This window comes from Eleutherodactylus coqui, chromosome 8 (assembly GCF_035609145.1).
Source record: "Eleutherodactylus coqui strain aEleCoq1 chromosome 8, aEleCoq1.hap1, whole genome shotgun sequence".
Classification (NCBI taxonomy): domain Eukaryota; kingdom Metazoa; phylum Chordata; class Amphibia; order Anura; family Eleutherodactylidae; genus Eleutherodactylus; species Eleutherodactylus coqui.
Genome location: NC_089844.1, coordinates 168,317,275 through 168,331,043, shown reverse-complemented (window position 1 = coordinate 168,331,043; position 13,769 = coordinate 168,317,275). Strand labels below are relative to the sequence as shown.

The 13,769-nt window shown below is 58.0% G+C and overlaps 1 protein-coding gene across 1 annotated transcript; it reads right to left on the bottom strand.

Annotated features, from left to right (window-relative positions):
- Positions 1-2,747: 2,747 nt before the first annotated feature.
- LOC136577144 (FMR1-interacting protein NUFIP2-like) lies at positions 2,748-13,036 on the bottom strand. The gene is made up of 4 exons (XM_066576903.1): positions 12,728-13,036; positions 6,402-7,427; positions 5,868-5,900; positions 2,748-3,524 (listed from the first exon to the last, which is right to left on the bottom strand). The coding sequence occupies exons 1-4, from the start codon at positions 12,858-12,860 to the stop codon at positions 3,475-3,477; spliced, it is 1,242 nt and encodes a 413-aa protein (XP_066433000.1). The 5' UTR covers positions 12,861-13,036; the 3' UTR covers positions 2,748-3,474.
- Between the last annotated feature and the right edge of the window lie 733 nt (positions 13,037-13,769).

Below are 13,769 nucleotides of genomic sequence, written 5' to 3'. Positions count from 1 at the left end.
ACTTCACACACGTGCAGCACATCCTTTCCATGGATTAAAAGCCTAATTAGCCTAACAAGCTCCAGATGTCATTTTTCTGTGTTTTGCGCACTATTTCACGCATCCCCTTGCGTAATTACACACCTCTCAGACTTCTAGGGGGTTCTTGGTGCGCAAATATGCAGGAAAATAGAGTAGGTCCTACTTTTTTCCGCGTGCTGATGAGACTCAATGGGTTCTATTCTCTGTTTTGCGCACGCAAATATAGTTAGGTGAAGACATCATAAAGGACAAAGCCGCAAACTATGGAAGAATGCTAGTGTAAGCCCAGCCTGCAGGGGGCAGTGTTAGGGTTGTTACATCTCCTGCTGGCGCACTACAAATACACTGTATGCCTGTATCTATGTACAGGTGTGCTAGCAACCCCCTCCCCAATATGAGTTAGGTCATCAGTATCTTGTACACCGCCCCTCCGTATAGTAATTTGCCTGCACATTGCTGTATACTCACGCTGGTGTATCTGCGTATTAGTATACTGGTAGATATGGCCGCCGGCGCTGATATTGGAGATGATTTTGCCCTCTGCAGTGATATGTTTGCACATTTCCTGTTACTTGCTAAACCACTTCTTCATTATACAAGCCATTGGCAGAGCATTCACACCTCCGTCACTGTCCTGGTCCCAGTCCGGACAGGCAGACGACCCCCGGTCACTGCTATAGTGGAAGTTCCTAGACTCCTCTATACCCCGGGCAGCCTGCAGGGCGGCGATGCAGATGGATGGCCACCTGGTAGTAAAAGGTCAGTAGGAGGCCCACCAGACCAAGGGAAGGAGACCCCGCTAGTATGTTCCAATAGACCATACGATTAGGGGCCACCAACTCGGCCTGGTGGCTCCAGGGTACTCATACATTGCGGCCACATGTGGGCTACTTACTACTCATTGCCAGATTATTGCGGATCGGCCCCAGCACCGCAGAAGTAAAGCTCCGACTGTGGTTGCTTGATCTGGCATCATAAGCGAATTACAAGAGATCTTGGAGCGGGCAAAGTCCTGTTCTCTTCATACAGCGCTCCAAATTGCCCACACCGCCCGTCATTAGAGGTTGGCTGGCCATTCCCAATTTTTTTCAAAAATGAGCATAACAAAAGCAGGGGTACTTACCCGTTCGTCAAATGTTTGTCTAGGAATGGATGGCACCTGAACGATGCGGCCCGCGGCGGAGCCACACCTTCGAGGAGCCGGCACCAGACCGCTCCAATTGGCTACAATATTCTTAGAACGAGCCCTGGAGGGCCGGCAGCGCTGGATCTGCAGGGTGAGGGGGGCTGACAGCCGCTTCTTACTTTAAACACATTTGCAGCCCTATTTACAACAAAAAATAAAATTCGTCCCACATTCAGATAACCCTTTAACCCATTAAGGACCAAGCTGCAGGAATAGCCGACATCATGGGGATTTCTGGGGAACGTGTTTGTGTCACTATTAGAGATGAGCGAGCGTACTCGGAGAAGCACTACTCGCTCGAGTAATTTGCTTTATCCGAGTATCGCTGTGCTCGTCCCTGAAGATTCGGGTGCCGGCACGGAGCGGGGAGCTGCAGGGGAGGGTGGGGAGGAACGGAGGTAGGATCTTTCTCTCCCTCTCTCCCGCCCGCTCTCCCCTGTCAGCCGCAGCGGCACCCGAATCTTCAGACCCGAGCACAGCGATACTCGGATAAAGCAAATTACTCGAGCGAGTAGTGCTTTTCCGAGTACGCTCGCTCATCTCTAGTCACTATCCATGAAGAAGCGATCTGCAAAGTGGGTCCCCAAATGTTTGACAAGCTGCGAGTGAGAACTTCCCGGTCCATTTGTCAGCGTTTCCTGACTGATAGAACTTCCTGGATGGACCGGTCACCATGGATGAGACCTGGATTTATTTGTATGACCCTGAAACCAAGGAGCGGTCAGAGAGTGGAGGCCCAGTGGTTCTCAGACACTAAGGTGATGGGGTCTGTGTTCTGGGATAAGGAGGGCTGCTGCTAGTGGACGACCTTCACAATGGTTCCACCATCAATGCAAGGTATTACATTGAACTTTTGGACCAATTGAAGGCAGCTCTGAAGGCCAAAAGGTGCAGCAAGCTGTCCAAAGGAATCTTGTTCCTGCCAGACAACGCCTGCGCTCACACTGCACAAGCGACCACGGCAAAACTGGTGCAACTTCCAGCTGGTTGACCACCCACCTTATTCACCAGATCTAGCTCCCTCCGACTATCATCTGTTTCCAAACCTGAAGAAACACCTCAAGGGGACCAAATTTCACCCCATTTCTGATGCCATGGCTGCTACGGATGACTGGTTTGAGGCACAACCGAAATCCTTTTTGCCAGGCTTACAGAACTTGGAATACCGATGTAAGAAGTGTGTTGGCATCAGTGGAGAGGATGGGGAAGAAATGTAAAGTTTCATCTTCCTGTCTCGTTTCTTTCTGGGTAAAGACTTATCAGCAGCCCCTCGTATATGTGACAAAAAACAAGTCATTAGACCATTAAACCACCACATGGGTACAAATTGCTAAAGTGTCTGGTCCTTTAGGACTGAAGCACCCTGGTCCTTAATGGGTTAATACAATTCTGTGTACCTGCAGCCACCACTAGAGGGAGAATACAGAGAGCTCCCTCTAGTGGTGGCTGCTGGCGTTCTAGCCTGGGGTGAATCCCCAGTTTTGAGCTGTTCATGCGCACATATCATACAGAGAAATAAGCGGAGTTCAGCAGGCGGGAGGGTAATAAAAGAGATTTTAATGACAATATTTCCCAGGACCGGCCTTCAACCAATCGCCAGTTTGGGTTTTGGTGCCTCAGCCACAACGTAGCGTGAAAAGGGTTAAAATAAGATGCAGAAGAACTTTAAAAAGAAAAAGATGCTTAGCGAGTTCTTAAAAAAACAAAACAAACGCAAAACGCTTTCCTGTAGAGAACCCCTCCCCCGAGCCACGCTGCACAGCGATTGGTCTGTTGGCGGCTGTACTGCGGGGGAGGAGCCGCTCATCTCACTGGAGGGAGGGGGAAGTAAAAAGCAAAAAAATAAAGTAGGTTGTAACGATAAAAGGAAGAGCCGAAGAGGAAGCGCAACTCTGTGCGAGTCCGAGCGCCACCGCTGAGCCGAGCGGCTGAGGCCAGTATGCCACGCAAGTTTAAGATTGGGTGCAGAGAACACAGGAGGCAACCGGGCCCCCCCTTCTGTGGTCAGGACTCTCCATCTTATAAGACGCTATGGGGGGAGGAGGGGGAAACGAGGAAACTAAAACAGGTTCTCCAGGAAATGCCACCTTAACCCCTTCCTGTGTGGAGGTCACAGCGAAGGAGGGTATAAAGCAGTCTCTCGTGGGGCACGATCTGTGGCGCGTCTTGAATGCCGCTCTGCGGACTGAGTGTTGCGGTGGGGAGGTGGGGATGGGGGGCCTCACTCAGGAGAAAGGGGGCTCCATTCTGTGGGGGTGGGAGGGCGATTAACCTTTTCCGTCCAGGGTTTCTGCATATACGACTACGCGGGCGGGATCTAAGAGAGAAGAGGAGACAGGTCAGAGACGGGGGCAGCGAGGCAGCTGCCAACAGAGGGGCTTACCTACCAACATTTATCCTGTTCACCGGGAATAAGTGTCTGATCACCGGGGGTCCGCCCGCTGGGACCCTGAGATTCCAAGATGGCACACTCAAAGCACCATGTAAGTGGCTCGCTGGCACACGTGACCACCGAGTGCATTGATCTCTGCCTGTCCCACATGGGCACCACCGCGCCATTTACATGGTACACCAGTCTTGGGATCGCCAGTGGGCAGACATTTATCCCCTTCTACCTGTAATGTAAAATGCTGCACGGCTCCAAGATCTCTGCTTGCTGTCAGTGCAGAGCTAGCAGGTCTCACAGCTGCGGGTTTGTTACAATAGTCTAGACAATCCTCTGTGAGCTAACATCAGTACTGATGTCTGTTACAATGTATCAACTGGAAAAGGTGGGCCAGACTGGATACAACTGTAACAAACCCTCAGCTGTGAGGTTGTGCATCAACTGAAACATGAATGGGAGAAACCACCCCACTTCACCAACTAAGGCCCCCTGCAGGCGGGCAGAAATTCTGTGGCGGGGTTTCCCGCAGAATTTCCACCCGTGGACGCGGCCATAGGATTGCATTAGAAAACGCAATCCTAGGCAGACGACCGTGATTTATCCGCGTGAAATCACGCGCGCAAACAAATCGCGGCACGCTCTATTTCTGGGCGGGTCTCGGAGGCCCGAACAGAAATGTCACTCCCGGGCCGCCGGCTCCGCTCTGCGCCGGCACATCACACAGCCGAAGCCGCGGGAGGTCAGCGGTAGCATTGGGGAAACCACGTAAAGTTCCAGAACCTTCTTTATTGAATTACTCCATAAAACAGTCAAGGGGGGGGGATTTACATCATGATTTTTAATGAAGGTGCTGAAGCTTTACACAAAACTGGCACAAATTACTGCAAACCACTGATGTAAAAGTGTATTTTGTGCTTCGCCAAGTGGCGGCCCAAACTTCTAGACCGCTGAGTACTAAGAGGTGCGCTCACACATCGCTGATCTGGTGCCGATCTGCTGCAGATTTCACCCCTTCCATTTGAGTTCAACTAAAAGGGTGAAATCCGCTGCAGAGCGAAACCAAAATCCATGAGATCGGCGCCAAATCAGCCACATGTCTGTGCAACCTGAAAGGAGAAGATGTAGACTTGTGCCCACATTTTGCCAGCTGCCTACAGAAGCGGGCATTTTCCAATGATCGAACTGAAACGTGCGACATTCAGGGTTCTTGTAAACGGCTGCCAGCCGTCCAAGTGATGGCTCAATCAGACAGGACCCTACGGGTCCAGCTCATCTAAAAGGTAAGTGACGGTCGGCCCGTTTATGGAGGTGAGCGGCGATAAGCGATCCCCAGCGCGCTCCGCCTCCATTCAGCGAGTGATTATCATTCCCATGGGAAAGCGCAGGTGCAATAATCGCTGAGACGGCCGGCGGACACGCAAGTGTCTGACAGTCGTCCCCTGTAAAGCTACCCTTAATAAGAAGTAAACACCAAGTCAATTAAAGCAGCCCTCCAGTCCTGGGGTCAGATTTGGGAAGGGGGGGTTACCAATCTGCCAGTTCCTGTGACGCTGCTCTGGTGATCCACGAGGGTCACAGCGCTCCGCTTGCTAACCGATAAAGTGTGCATTGATAAGTAGTCACTGAAAGCTGCTTTCTAATTGGCCAGGGCTGCCAGAACAGCAAGGCAGGGTCCAAGAAGCTGTGGGGCCACAGAAACTGGCAGATCAGTGGGGTGAGGGAGGAAACCCACCAGATCGTGGATCCATGGGTGCAGCCCACCCATGCCAAATCAGGGGCAGATGCCAAACGTGGCCATCAGCGAGTCAGTCTATATCCGCACACGGCAAGACTGAAAGGCTCTGGGGCGCACAGCGGCCCATACAAGGGTTAGGGGAAGGACTTAAGGGGAAACTATTTCTAAGTTATCCTCAGGATAGGTCACCGATATTTGATTGGCGGAGTGCGCTGCCCAGGATCCCGCAGAGCAGCTGCCCATTATAAATGCCCCAACAGGGATTGGCAAGGAAGCATTTAACCCCCACCCTATGTAGTGGTGCAGCCATCATTGATTTTAATAGAAGCTGAGCCTGCAGTTACCAGCACCAGCCACTACACAGGGGTCGGAGCAATCTGCTTCCACTCCATACCCGTGTGTTGTGCTGCCAATAGTGGGTGCCCGAGCAGCGGACCCCAGCCGCTCAACCACTGATGACCTATCCCAAGGACAGGTTATAATTTGTCTGCCCCCGGAAAACCTCTTGAAGTATTTGCGCCCGCCGGCCGTCCGCTTACCTTTCTTGTGCAGGTTCCAGACACGATTCCACTCTGGAAAAGAGGGAAGAAAACAGTGAGCAGAAATGACAGCACAATGTAACGAAGCATCAGCCGCACACAAACTGGTGACCATCTGTGGGGGGAGCATTCAGGGTGCAATCTACCAGGAGAGATCTGTGCTGCTAGTATGGCCTAGACACAGTGTAACAAATCCTCAGCTGTGAGCAATACTGGGTCAGCACAGGTTTTCAGACTATGAACGTACGCATACATTTTGTCATTCACTGACAGCAATGAACTAAAGGCTGCTGATCAGACACCCTACATGCATTCCCCCATAAGATGTGATGAAGACCCCCAGTAAGGCTCCACCCCTGATGATCACCAACGATCAGCCTGACTCCTTAAAGGCACATACACCTTGTAGAAAGCGCTCCCATCTCTATACATAACCACCGGCTAGATGTTCCACCCAATATGAGCCATGTTGGTTGCCACCAGCTTTCCTAAACACATCCTAACCTAGTACTTGTGGCACGGTACGCGACTCACCTTGCAGGCTGTAGGTGACCATGGCTTCCCAGTCTCTCGGATTCTCCATGGTGGTCGCCTCAGGCTCACCTCCTTCTATATAGAACCCATGGGACAGACGAACCAAAGCCGTCACAGGAGGGGCTTTGTCTTCATCACCGCCGCCACCACCACCACCTTCCACCCCTCCTCCTGGGGTCCCCTCCTCTTGATGCTCCCTCACCTCCGCCGATGCTGCCTGACCAGCGCCGGGCTCATTGATAAATGATAACCCCCACTCGTTCTGGAAAATGGCGCCTAGGTTTTCTTGGCTGACTGGGGAAGGTGGGGAGGAGGAGGAGAGGGAGGAGCAGGAGGAGGAAGAGAGGGAGCCAGTGTGCGGCCCGGCGGTGGCGTCGCTCTGAGGTCCCGTCTGTGCAGCATTCAGCAGGCAGTTGGGGAGGGTACTGGCGGTGCGGAGGGCAGAGCTAGGCACCAGTCCTTTGCCATCCAGGTTCTCTTTCACCTTGCTGGCGTAGCTGATTTTTGGCAGCGTCCTGGCGCTGCTGCTGTCGACAGGAAAGACGGGCAGGGGCTTGAACAGCAGCCAGCTGTCTGTGGCCGGTTCCTTCTCTGCCGGGGGAGAGGGCTGGCGCGAGACGTTTTTGCTTTTGTCCCCTGCCGTCTGCTCAGGCCTCGTATCCGCACATGGGGTCTCTGTGGAGTTTAAGGCTTCTCGGTTCCTGGGGCGCTGCGTGTGGGGCCCCCCTCCAGGACGGGGCACCCACGCTTTACGTTTTCCATCCCGGTATTGGCTCTCATAGTCCCAATAGCCTTTGCGGTGTCCAGAATAGGAGGTGCGGTGGTGGTGATGGTGGTGTGTGGGGTAGTAGTTGGGATGGTACTGGGGAGGGGGGGGCCTCTGGAGTCCTCGCCCGGGGGAGTCTCTCTCGCAGCCGCGCAGGTGACGCAAGTTCAGGGAGTTAGAAGGGCTGAGGGGGACGCTCTCCTCAGTGCGGCCGGCCAGCACCTCAATTTCTGGCCCAAATCCGTTTGAGTCCCAGGAGCCTAAAGTGGGAGAGAAAAAGGAAATGAATCGACAGACCCCTATTAACGGACACAGTATACAGGTCACATGATCCATCAGGGTGAAGTCAGCGGAGGGGGGTCCCTAGATAGGACCCCTGTACTGATCATTAGCTTGAGACCCCGGCTAATCAGCTGTCAGCTCCGGAATGCATGGAGGTCAGAGCGGAAACAGATAGCTCTGACCCCGTGTAGTGGCCGGCGCTGTAATTGCAAGCCAGGGGGGGGCTCATTAAAATTAGTGAGAGCTGCGCCTGCAATTACAAGCGCCAGTCACTACACCGACCCCAGCGTGTGGCGGCGCTGACCTTGGGCGCCCAAACAGCTGATCAGCCAGGGTCTCAAGCAGCGGCCCCCAGCCGATCCTGAGAATACATCAACACTATGTGTGGGAATCCCCTTTACCCAGAACGCAGCGCGGTATATGGGGGGATTTAGGAGACGGCTGCTTATGACAGCCACAACTAGAACTATGATGGCAGTCTAACTGTGTGAATGCTGCCCCGCTAACTGAGGGGAAGGGGGAGCCCAATCGGCTCCCCCGCGACACCACGGGGATTAAAGAATAAGTAAAAATCTAGTCTTAAAGGGTTAAAGCGGACGTATGTTATCAAAAAAGCAGCAGCCCCCTTAGCCTTCACACTTGCCCATAAAGGCTCTGCGGTTCGGCTCCTGGCGCTGCGAGTGTCCAGCCGACGTCTCCAAAGCTCATTGTCAGCGGGTGACAGACAAGCCGGCACGGGCGGCCGAGGGCGAAGAATAACGGTGATAGCGCGGCTGCAGAGGTGTGCGGCCCGCCACTGCCGCCCCGACAGGATGGGTCCAATAACGGGGTTTTCCTATCCGAGACAGGCGTGGCCGGGGACAGCAGAGCGGGGGTCCCGCTGACTACTGTGGGCACCACATACACTGTGCAGCGCATTCAGCTGTTCCCCTCTAGGACCGGCAGCTATCCTGTGGAGCACCCCTCCATTCCAGAACTGAGGCTTGATACAATGTATCCAGTCACCTGACTGCAGACTGATACATTGTAACATCCTCAGCTGTCAGATCAGGTCTGTGCAGGCAGAGAACACTGACAGCAAGCAGAGGTGGTGCATTACAAGGTATAAGAGTGTCACAACTCCTGGGGACCTTTTATTCAACATCACCCATGTACTGAAATAGGCATCGCGGGGCTCCTGGGGGCCCCCATCCCCGAAGTGCATTATAGCAGGGGCATCATGTAATCGCACCCCGTCAGGCGGCACCACAGGGAATAGGTAGATCTGGGAGCCACAGACCCCCAAACACAGAAACCACGAAGAGGGGCACTGAGGATATTAACCCCTCGCAGCCCCACACACCAGGGCTTCAGTCCATATATATTCACCCCCTTACTGCCCGGTATATCCAGCACATATAGTCACCCCTCTCCTACCCCCTCAGCAGTACATAACTAGCCATAACCCCTTAGTTCCCTGATACATATATACACCCTCCCCCGTCTGCAGGGGGCAGTGTGGAAGTATTCAACCCCTTTATCCTGTGTATATCCTCCCCCCATCCGCAGGGGGCAGTGTAGAGGTGTTCCCCCTCCGCCCCGTATATCCTCCCCCGTCCGCAGGGGGCAGTGTAGAGGTGTTCCCCCTCCGCCCCGTATATCCTCCCCCGTCCGCAGGGGGGAGTGTAGAGGTGTTCCCCCTCCGCCCCGTATATCCTCCCCCGTCCGCAGGGGGCAGTGTAGAGGTGTTCCCCCTCCGCCCCGTATATCCTCCCCCGTCCGCAGGGGGCAGTGTAGAGGTGTTCCCCCTCCGCCCCGTATATCCTTCCCACGTCCGCAGGGGGCAGTGTAGAGGTGTTCCCCCTCCGCCCCGTATATCCTCCCCCGTCCGCAGGGGGCAGTGTAGAGGTGTTCCCCCTGCCGCCCCGTATATCCTCCCCCGTCCGCAGGGGGCAGAGTAGAGGTGTTCCCCCTGCCGCCCCGTATATCCTCCCCCGTCCGCAGGGGGCAGTGTAGAGGTGTTCCCCCTGCCGCCCCGTATATCCTCCCCCGTCCGCAGGGGGCAGTGTAGAGGTGTTCCCCCGCCGCCCCGTATATCCTCCCCCGTCCGCAGGGGGCAGTGTAGAGGTGTTCCCCCTCCGCCCCGTAAATCCTCCCCCGTCCGCAGGGGGCAGTGTAGAGGTGTTCCCCCTCCGCCCCGTAAATCCTCCCCCGTCCGCAGGGGGCAGTGTAGAGGTGTTCCCCCTCCGCCCCGTATATCCTCCCCCGTCCGCAGGGGGCAGTGTAGAGGTGTTCCCCCTCCGCCCCGTATATCCGCAGGGGGCAGTGTAGAGGTGTTCCCCCTCCGCCCCGTATATCCTCCCCCGTCCGCAGGGGGCAGTGTAGAGGTGTTCCCCCTCCGCCCCGTATATCCTCCCCCGTCCGCAGGGGGCAGTGTAGAGGTGTTCCCCCTCCGCCCCGTATATCCTCCCCCGTCCGCAGGGGGCAGTGTAGAGGTGTTCCCCCTCCGCCCCGTATATCCTCCCCCGTCCGCAGGGGGCAGTGTAGAGGTGTTCCCCCTCCGCCCCGTATATCCTCCCCCGTCCGCAGGGGGCAGTGTAGAGGTGTTCCCCCTCCGCCCCGTATATCCTCCCCCGTCCGCAGGGGGCAGTGTAGAGGTGTTCCCCCTCCGCCCCGTATATCCTCCCCCGTCCGCAGGGGGCAGTGTAGAGGTGTTCCCCCTCCGCCCCGTATATCCTCCCCCGTCCGCAGGGGGCAGTGTAGAGGTGTTCCCCCTCCGCCCCGTATATCCTCCCCCGTCCGCAGGGGGCAGTGTAGAGGTGTTCCCCCTCCGCCCCGTATATCCTCCCCCGTCCGCAGGGGGCAGTGTAGAGGTGTTCCCCCTCCGCCCCGTATATCCTCCCCCGTCCGCAGGGGGCAGTGTAGAGGTGTTCCCCCTCCGCCCCGTATATCCTCCCCCGTCCGCAGGGGGCAGTGTAGAGGTGTTCCCCCTCCGCCCCGTATATCCTCCCCCGTCCGCAGGGGGCAGTGTAGAGGTGTTCCCCCTCCGCCCCGTATATCCTCCCCCGTCCGCAGGGGGCAGTGTAGAGGTGTTCCCCCTCCGCCCCGTATATCCTCCCCCGTCCGCAGGGGGCAGTGTAGAGGTGTTCCCCCTCCGCCCCGTATATCCTCCCCCGTCCGCAGGGGGCAGTGTAGAGGTGTTCCCCCTCCGCCCCGTATATCCTCCCCCGTCCGCAGGGGGCAGTGTAGAGGTGTTCCCCCTCCGCCCCGTATATCCTCCCCCGTCCGCAGGGGGCAGTGTAGAGGTGTTCCCCCTCCGCCCCGTATATCCTCCCCCGTCCGCAGGGGGCAGTGTAGAGGTGTTCCCCCTCCGCCCCGTATATCCTCCCCCGTCCGCAGGGGGCAGTGTAGAGGTGTTCCCCCTCCGCCCCGTATATCCTCCCCCGTCCGCAGGGGGCAGTGTAGAGGTGTTCCCCCTCCGCCCCGTATATCCTCCCCCGTCCGCAGGGGGCAGTGTAGAGGTGTTCCCCCGCCGCCCCGTATATCCTCCCCCGTCCGCAGGGGGCAGTGTAGAGGTGTTCCCCCGCCGCCCCGTATATCCTCCCCCGTCCGCAGGGGGCAGTGTAGAGGTGTCCCCCCGCCGCCCCGTATATCCTCCCCCGTCCGCAGGGGGCAGTGTAGAGGTGTCCCCCCGCCGCCCCGTATATACTCCCCCGTCCGCAGGGGGCAGTGTAGAGGTGTCCCCCCGCCGCCCCGTATATACTCCCCCGTCCGCAGGGGGCAGTGTAGAGGTGTCCCCCCGCCGCCCCGTATATACTCCCCCGTCCGCAGGGGGCAGTGTAGAGGTGTCCCCCCGCCGCCCCGTATATACTCCCCCGTCCGCAGGGGGCAGTGTAGAGGTGTCCCCCCGCCGCCCCGTATATACTCCCCCGTCCGCAGGGGGCAGTGTAGAGGTGTCCCCCCGCCGCCCCGTATATACTCCCCCGTCCGCAGGGGGCAGTGTAGAGGTGTCCCCCCGCCGCCCCGTATATACTCCCCCGTCCGCAGGGGGCAGTGTAGAGGTGTCCCCCCGCCGCCCCGTATATACTCCCCCGTCCGCAGGGGGCAGTGTAGAGGTGTCCCCCCGCCGCCCCGTATATACTCCCCCGTCCGCAGGGGGCAGTGTAGAGGTGTCCCCCCGCCGCCCCGTATATACTCCCCCGTCCGCAGGGGGCAGTGTAGAGGTGTCCCCCCGCCGCCCCGTATATACTCCCCCGTCCGCAGGGGGCAGTGTAGAGGTGTCCCCCCGCCGCCCCGTATATACTCCCCCGTCCGCAGGGGGCAGTGTAGAGGTGTCCCCCCGCCGCCCCGTATATGCTCCCCCATCCGCAGGGGGCAGTGTAGAGGTGTCCCCCCGCCGCCCCGTATATGCTCCCCCATCCGCAGGGGGCAGTGTAGAGGTGTCCCCCCGCCGACCCCGTATATCATCCCCCATCCGCAGGGGGCAGTGTAGAGGTGTTCCCCCGCCGCCCCGTATATCATCCCCCATCCGCAGGGGGCAGTGTAGAGGTGTTCCCCCGCCGCCCCGTATATCATCCCCCATCCGCAGGGGGCAGTGTAGAGGTGTTCCCCCGCCGCCCCGTATATCATCCCCCATCCGCAGGGGGCAGTGCAGAGGTGTTCCCCCGCCGCCCCGTATATCATCCCCCATCCGCAGGGGGCAGTGTAGAGGTGTTCCCCCGCCGCCCCGTATATCATCCCCCATCCGCAGGGGGCAGTGTAGAGGTGTTCCCCCGCCGCCCCGTATATCATCCCCCATCCGCAGGGGGCAGTGTAGAGGTGTTCCCCCGCCGCCCCGTATATCCTCCCCCATCCGCAGGGGGCAGTGTAGAGGTGTTCCCCCGCCGCCCCGTATATCCTCCCCCATCCGCAGGGGGCAGTGTAGAGGTGTTCCCCCGCCGCCCCGTGTATCATCCCCCATCCGCAGGGGGCAGTGTAGAGGTGTTCCCCCGCCACCCCGTATATCCTCCCCCAGCAACAGAGGGCAGTGTAAAGGTGTTCCCCCTCCGCCCTGTGCAGCCTCCCCCATCCACAAGGGGCAGTGTAGAGGTGTTCCTCCCCTGGCCGCGGGGGGCAGTGTAGAGGTGTTGCCCCTCCGCCCCGTATATCCTCCCCCAGCCGCGGGGGGCAGTGTGGAGGTGTTGCCCCTCCGCCCCGTATATCCTCCCCCCGTCCGCAGGGGGCAGTGTGGAGGTGTTGCCTTTCCACTCTCTCGGCCGCAGGGGGCAGTGTAGAGGTGTCGCCCCTCCGCCCCGCTCACCTGTCTTGGGGCGGCCGCGGTTGAGCTGGTTCATGTCGTGCTCTCCGGGGCTCAGCCTGTCCTTCCTGCGGCTCATCACTGGGCCCTCCCGCGGGTTGCTGTTCTCATCCTGGGCCAGGTGCTCCTTGTGCATAATAATCCCGGTGCGGGCGGTACTCGGGCGTCGGCGGCGGGCTCCGGTGTGAGGAGGAAGCGGCGGGAACGGAGGAGGAGGCGGAAGAGGAAGACGCGGCCCCGGACACTGAACCTCACCCACAGGCGGCGGCAGGAAGAGAGAGGCCGCCCGCTCCGGCCGGGGAGGAGCCTGTCGGGCGGGGCTACGTCATGGGGGAGACGAAGACACGTGCTACGTGATGACGCACGTCGCCGCCCGCTGTCGCCGCCATCTTCTTGGTGGCAACAATGCTGACGCAATCCATAGAAGCGGCATATGCTGCTGCTCTATACAGGGAGACACGTCATACACCTATAGAGGGAATGTATGGCTGGGATATGCGGGCCCCAGCAGGTCTGGGAACTACATAGCAACGGGTGCCTCGGGGACATCTGGGGTACATTCACGTCTAGTGGATTTAGCGCAGATTGCAGTAAATTTTCACAAATTTTGGCACATTTTCAGATGCCAATTCGGCTATGTGTGAACGTACCAAAAGCCGGCGGTGGATGTCCCGTCCCGTGATCGTCGCCTCCTACCTGGACAGGTGTTAATAGCCTGCCCGCCGCGGCCGTATCGTCTCGCCATATTCATGTTTACTGTGTACGGACGGCGGACAGATCCCTTGGATTAGATTGGTGCGCTCAGTTGTGCGGTTTTACGCGGACCGATGTGTGTAATAAAAATCGCAGAGTGTCCTATTTTCGTACATGTCCATAGACCACAGATATCCATTAAAGGAGTTACGGACCCCTGACAACAAGACCCCCGTGCCTGAAAATAAAAAATCTGCCATATCTCCCCCGTTCGTCCCCCGCCGCCATCTTCGGGCTTCGCTGTCTGTTTACAGGCGACATCCCGTGAAGCTGCTGTAGCCGCCAATGACAG